The 7,500-nt window shown below is 45.0% G+C and overlaps 1 protein-coding gene across 1 annotated transcript in view; it reads right to left on the bottom strand.

Moving 5' to 3' along the window:
- nrp2b (neuropilin 2b) overlaps positions 1–7,500 on the bottom strand; it is a gene marked incomplete at both ends in the record, with an annotated part of 184,158 nt that overhangs the window by 75,912 nt on the left and 100,746 nt on the right. Inside the window, 3 exons of the mRNA XM_083639031.1 lie at positions 2,750–2,894; positions 4,324–4,497; positions 6,262–6,437. Coding sequence (XP_083495157.1) covers positions 2,750–2,894; positions 4,324–4,497; positions 6,262–6,437 — 495 coding nt within the window. The remainder of the gene's footprint in view (positions 1–2,749; positions 2,895–4,323; positions 4,498–6,261; positions 6,438–7,500) is intronic.

The following is a 7,500-nucleotide window of genomic DNA, read 5'->3' as shown; positions in this document are numbered from 1 at the left end:
GGAGAGAAGAGAGGACAGAGGAGAGGAGAGGTGAGGAGAGGAGGACAGAGGAGAGGAGAGAAGATAGGACAGAGGAGAGGAGAGAAGAGAGGACAGAGGAGAGGAGAGGTGAGGAGAGGAGGACAGAGGAGAGGAGAGAAGATAGGACAGAGGAGAGGAGAGAAGAGAGGACAGAGGAGAGGAGAGGTGAGGAGAGGAGGACAGAGGAGAGGAGAGAAGAGGACAGAGGAGAGGTGAGGAGAGGAGGACAGAGGAGAGATGAGAAGATAGGACAGAGGAGAGGAGAGAAGAGAGGACAGGACAGAGGAGAGGAGAGGTGAGGAGAGGAGGACAGAGGAGAGGAGGACAGAGGAGAGAAGAGAAGATAGGACAGAGGAGAGGAGAGAAGAGAGGACAGAGGAGAGGAGAGGTGAGGAGAGGAGGACAGAGGAGAGGAGAGAAGATAGGACTGAGGAGAGGAGAGAAGATAGGACAGAGGAGAGGAGAGAAGAGGAGGGCAGAGGAGAGGAGGACAGAGGAGAGGAGAGAAGATAGGACAGAGGAGAGGAGAGAAGATAGGACAGAGGAGAGGAGAGAAGAGGAGGGCAGAGGAGAGGAGGACAGAGGAGAGGAGAGAAGATAGGACAGAGGAGAGGAGGGCAGAGAAGAGGAGGACAGAGGAGAGGAGAGAAGATAGGACAGAGGAGAGGAGGGCAGAGAAGATAGGACAGAGGAGAGGAGAGAAGAGAAGAGGAGGGCAGAGGAGAGGAGGACAGAGGAGAGGAGAGGAGAGAAGAGGAGGACAGAGGAGAGGAGAGGAGAGGTGAGGAAGCCAGTTGAAATGTAAATGAGGTGATGAGAGAGAGTAAAAGAATGGCTGCAATTTCACTGGGCCATTTGCAACTAATTATACAGTTCAGGCTAAGAAAATACTTGGAAGCAAAATACAGTTAGTGTTTAAAGTACAAATATGATTATTATTATTCTAATCATTGAGATTACATCAAACATTTTTTGGGTCCTGACCCTTCCTAGATGAACATCTGGTATTTAACTACTGTGTGCTACTTCCAAGTGTTAAAAGAAGCTGTTAGAAGACAAATATAAATGTGTGGAGATTTGGACATGGACATGTGTTGATGCAGCTGAGAGTAACGTTGTGTGTTATAACTACAAGCCACGCACACGCGCGCACACACGTGCACACACACACACACACACACACACACACACACACACACACACACACACACACACACACACACACACACACACACACACACACACACACACAAACACTAGATACTAACACACTAACAAACACTAAATTCCAAACAGAAATCATCCATAAATGCTATAACTCACTAAAGAACTAGGGACACCAATGGCCTGCAGTCAGCACTATAACTCTTAACACTACTCCAACAATAAATATATCAATTCACACTTGCAAAATACATAATTCACAGATGAAGCTAGGCGGAGTAGTTTTTCTTTTCTTGCAGCTGTAACAGAGTGGATTTAGCAAATGTCTGAGGAAATCCCCATCATCAAGAATACATGACAGACTGATTGCAGATGCTCAAATTCACCAGAATACATAGCACACCTAATCCTCCACCACAGACTAGCTACATGCCACTAGCTGTGAACACAACGTAGCATAGCGCAACTACACAGCTGGCCATTATTATAGTGAAGATCTCATGACCTAGACATGCTAATCCCTGTCCAGACATGCTAGAATACCTCGTATAGGGCAAGCTGATTAAAACACACACATTCACATGTCTAGCATGCATGTAAGCAAGTACATGCATGCATACACATACATATACATATAATATACATACACATCCTGATATAATCATAAGGCACACACCATGGCAGATTAAAAAAAATGCACTACCAGGCATACACACATTTCTGTCTTCAAACATGCATACACACACACACACACACACACACACACACACACACACACACACACACACACACACACACACACACACACACACACACACACCACAGAGAGTAATGCTGTGATCTACATAGTCGAACACTGATTTGTTTTTGATGATGTGTGTGGATTATGTAATATGCAGCTATAACAATAATCTTGGATATGGGTTTGTATGGAGTGGGAGAGATTTGTGCTTGGTTACAGTTGTTTGTGATTCCACGGTTTGATGCCTGAGGCCAAAGTGTTTGGGTGTTTGTCACATCATAACAAAGAGGATATTGTACGAATATGTGTCGATTATCCGGGTCGGTGTATGTGTGTGTGTGTGTGTGTGTGTGTGTGTGTGTGTGTGTGGGTGGGTGGGTGGGTGTGAGCTTGCATATATTGCCTGCAAGCTTGTGTATTTGTGTGTACATGTCTATGGGAACATGTTTTGAATCTGTATTTGATGTGCAACTGTACAGTATCTGTCGACCTGCCACTGTCATCATCCTGTGTGTCGTTATCCTATGTGTATACATTATTGTTTTTACCGATTGGGCACTTATTTAACTGACTCCCAATATCTGATTGCATTATTAGTGTTTATGTCCTTTGCATACTTGTATTCATGTGGACATAAATAAATAATTCAAATGTGTGTGTGTGTGTGTGTGTGTGTGTGTGTGTGTGTGTGTGTGTGTGTGTGTGTGTGTGTGTGTGTGTGTGTGTGTGTGTGTGTGTGTGTGTGTGTGTGTGTGTGTGTGTGTGTGTGTGTGTGTGTGTGTGTGTGTGTGTGTGTGTGTGTGTGTGTGTGTGTATTCTTACCCGGCAGGTCACAGCCGAGTACCTCCATCCTCATGCCGATCCCAGCAGGTGACCACCTCTCTGGGTAGACTCTGATGAACTGGGCCGCGATCTCCTCAAACCTCCGCACCTCCGGAGTGTCGTAGTGGCTGTTCCCCTCAAAGATCTAAAGAGGACGAGGACAAATCCAGATAGGGAAGGTGAACATTTTCACAGGACCTGATGTAATTAGACCGTGTGCTATTCAGCTATGGTGACATTTGGCATGGATGGTTGAATTAAAGGGGTTGAATGCATGCAGCTATTTCACTGGTCATGTTGCTGGGAACCGCCCATATCCTCCCAGCACCTACCTTCTAATGCTGTGTTCACAGTGCAAGTTTATAGGATTGTAAGTTGGAAACTGAAGTCTTTCCAAGATAATAAATAAATAAATAAATAAATAAATAAATAAATAAATAAATAAATAAATACATACATACATACATACATACATACATACATACATACATAAAAATCAGCTTATAAAACTAAAACTTTGCTGTTGCCATATTGGTTGATACTGATGATGTTGTTATTATCATTTTTTCTATACAAAATCAATGTATGTTTTCTGGCATTCCACCCTTCTCTACACCTGCTATTACAGGTGTGTTGAGTCTCATTCAAAAAACAATCTTTCCACAAACACAGACACAACAATACTAATGAGCACAGTGTGAAACGTGTCATAGCAACATGTACGTGTATCCTTTGATTTTCAAATAGCTGTCTGAGGTGGCTTGCAGCAGCCTCAGGCGCAATAGATTTAGCACAAATAAAAAAAAAATAGACCAGGGCAATACTTTAAAAATGTAGACTTGATAGTTGTAACACAACACTGAATTAATTGATTGAATTCTATCTTCTGTCTTACTCGTTTCGTACATTTTAAAAACTCCCGGTGAATTCCCCAGGATACTCATATAAAAAGACAGGCAGGACAGATGAGAGAGAACAGGAGTTTACCATCAGGAGAGAAGACGAGGACTCTGTAGTACTATTAAAGCGTTTAGTCTCAGAAGTTTACTACAGAGTTTAAAATGCCCTGTCTCACAGTGAGGCGGACTGCCTGCAGTGTTGAGTGGTGATGCAGAAAAGGCATTTTTAATTAACACCCATGAGAAGGGGGGGAGAGAGAGAGAGAGAAGCAGAGAGAGAGGCAGACGTAGAGAGAGAGAGAGAAGCAGAGAGAGAGACAGAAGCAGAGAGAGAGAGAGAGAGAGCGAGAGAGCACAGTGCAGTTAGGGAGAGACACAGACAGAGGTAGTGAGAATGAGAAGTGAGGTGATTAAATTGAATTCTGATCAGAGCTGAGACTGTAATAAAATGGCTTTTCTCCATGAAAATGACAAGGCTGAGAGAGAGAGAGAGAGAATGATAGAGAGAGAGAAATACAGGAGAGAGAAGATATACAGCTATAAATAAACTATCAATGAGAGAGAACTGACAGTGACAGTCACAGAGTGCGTGTGCACGTCACTGACGTGTGTGTGTGTGAGCGTGTGCGCGTGCGTGCGTGCGTGCGTGTGTTTGTAGGTGTCCCCCTCCCCTACCTTAGCGTATCCAGTCTTGCTGTCAGTGATGTAGGTCCAGTCCTTGCCAGTCAGGCTGTGTGCCAGCTTGAACTTCCTGACAAAGGCTCGGTTCTCAGCGCTCGTGCTGCCCTCCAGCCCCCGTGCACCCTGGGTAATAATGCCACGCACCATCTTTGGCACCCCGAGGTCCACCTGAAACATGGGCAAATATGATCCTCATCGTTAGCTGATTCTCTGCATTACAGAAGCCAATCACAGGGTCCTGCGCCAGGCAGCCATGTTTGGAAACAAGTTCCGGCAATGCATTTATTTGAAAATTACTGTTTCTCATAATTTTGGATTGTTATTATTATGATGATGATTAATATTATGCTGAACACCAAGGTGGCAGTTTGATGAACTTTTATACCACATACCTTATTTCAAGCATCTAACAAAAACGTCCATACAAAAATCCCGTTGACTTCCAGACGAGTGAACCAGGTGATACTAACTTCGGTGTTTGAGGACATTCCTGCAGCACTCTCTATACAGAGGCAACATAGTAAGTCCTGAAGCTTAGACGGGTTTGAGGACATTCCTGCAGCACTCTCTATACAGAGGCAACATAGTAAGTCCTGAAGCTTAGACGGGTTTGAGGACATTCCCGCAGCACTCTCTATACAGAGGCAACATAGTAAGTCCTGAAGCTTAGACGGGTTTGAGGACATTCCCGCAGCACTCTCTATACAGAGGCAACATAGTAAGTCCTGAAGCTTAGACGGGTTTGAGGACATTCCTGCAGCACTCTCTATACAGAGGAAACATAGTAAGTCCTGAAGCTTAGACGGGTTTGAGGACATTCCTGCAGCACTCTCTATACAGAGGCAACATAGTAAGTCCTGAAGCTTAGACGGGTTTGAGGACATTCCTGCAGCACTCTCTATACAGAGGCAACATAGTAAGTCCTGAAGCTTAGACGGGTTTGAGGACATTCCTGCAGCACTCTCTATACAGAGGAAACATAGTAAGTCCTGAAGCTTAGACGGGTTTGAGGACATTGCCGCAGCACTCTCTATACAGAGGCAACATAGTAAGTCCTGAAGCTTAGACGGGTTTGAGGACATTCCTGCAGCACTCTCTATACAGAGGCAACATAGTAAGTCCTGAAGCTTAGACGGGTTTGAGGACATTCCTGCAGCACTCTCTATACAGAGGCAACATAGTAAGTCCTGAAGCTTAGACGGGTTTGAGGACATTCCTGCAGCACTCTCTATACAGAGGCAACATAGTAAGTCCTGAAGCTTAGACGGGTTTGAGGACATTCCTGCAGCACTCTCTATACAGAGGCAACAGAGTAAGTCCTGAAGCTTAGACGGGTTTGAGGACATTCCCGCAGCACTCTCTATACAGAGGCAACATAGTAAGTCCTGAAGCTTAGACGGGTTTGAGGACATTCCTGCAGCACTCTCTATACAGAGGCAACATAGTAAGTCCTGAAGCTTAGACGGGTTTGAGGACATTCCCGCAGCACTCTCTATACAGAGGCAACATAGTAAGTCCTGAAGCTTAGACGGGTTTGAGGACATTCCTGCAGCACTCTCTATACAGAGGCAACATAGTAAGTCCTGAAGCTTAGACGGGTTTGAGGACATTCCTGCAGCACTCTCTATACAGAGGCAACATAGTAAGTCCTGAAGCTTAGACGGGTTTGAGGACATTGCCGCAGCACTCTCTATACAGAGGCAACATAGTAAGTCCTGAAGCTTAGACGGGTTTGAGGACATTCCTGCAGCACTCTCTATACAGAGGCAACATAGTAAGTCCTGAAGCTTAGATGGGTTTGAGGACATTCCCGCAGCACTCTCTATACAGGGGCAACATAGTAAGTCCTGAAGCTTAGAATTCCCCAACTGAGCGACAAAGAGATTTCAAACTAGCGACATAGACTTCCTGATGCAGCAGAGCAAAGCCCACCTGGAGCCACTCCTCTCCGGCTATGGGCTGTGTGGGGTTGGGGAACCAGCCGGAGCGACTGGCCACCAGCCTGGCTGCCCCCATGGAGCCATGGATGTCCCTCATGGAGGAGGCCGAGATCTGGGATTCAGCCAGCAGCCCAGATAACATGCCCTGCAGCTCTGAACAGGGGGCGTCTGGAGAGAGAGGAGAAGAGAGAGAGAGGGAGATGGAGAGAGAGAGAGAGGGAGAGATAGGAGAAGAGAGAGAGAGGGAGAGGGAGAGAGAGGAGAAGAGATGTTAGGGTGGGACTTACTGTGAGGAGGGTTCAAAAGTGTAAACCAATGGGAAATCAGTATAGGAGACAGAGGCAGTTTTACTTAATTTGAGGGGCAGAGGGGCAGTATTGTTAAAAAAATCTGAGATTAGATTATTTTGAATTTTTATGTAAGGCTACTGGTACAGAAAGGATTTTTTTTAATCCACTCTTCGTGTTGCTTATTAGGTCTTAGAATAGCTAAAACATTGAATAATTTACATATTCTTCCTAAATTAATTTGACTTTCAGGTCAGAAATAATTGAGCTTCGCCAGTTTATCTCATTTTGCAGTGAAACAGTGAAATGATGAGTCAGTGTGAAATGAGTTGTGAAAAGGAGGCTGGGTGTTCCACTCCCCTGAGCCGCTCTCCATCAGCCCAATTCATTATTCCTCGTCCTGCTGGCAGACCATGCAGAACTTTAGCCGTCTAGCAGAGAGAGGCTGAGCCAGAGGAAGCCCAAACTGAAGAATTCAATGAAAGCTTCAAGCAGATCAGAAGCCATACTGTTCATAACAAAGCCAAGTGTGTTTTATTCATGGGAGCATCACAATGTGTTATCCCAATGAATAATAATGAGAGGGGGGAAAACAAGGACAATATATAGAAACTATAATAAGGTGATTGTTGTATGCAAAGTGTCAGTGGTTGTTTTTGAAAACTGGATGAAACAGAAAGGGGATAAAGGCAGAGATGAAGAAAGGTGAGGCAGCTGGATTCACGCGAGATCATGAGATCATGAGATCATGATCACATGACAAATCCAGCTCGCCACGCTCCAATCTATAGGTTTGAATCAGAACCACCAGTGCTTTGCACCAATCAGTGTCCTATGAGGCAGGTACGGGCGGGCTTTAGGTTTGACGCAAGCGAGAGCGAGCCGTGATAGACAGATGGCTCATCCAATCACCTGCCAGGTATTTTTTGAAAGTGCCTGCCCTT

This window comes from Poromitra crassiceps (assembly GCF_964638095.1).
Source record: "Poromitra crassiceps genome assembly, chromosome: 6".
NCBI lineage: Eukaryota > Metazoa > Chordata > Actinopteri > Beryciformes > Melamphaidae > Poromitra > Poromitra crassiceps.
The sequence above is the reverse complement of the archived record's forward strand: the minus strand, read 5'-3'. Positions and strand labels throughout refer to the sequence as shown.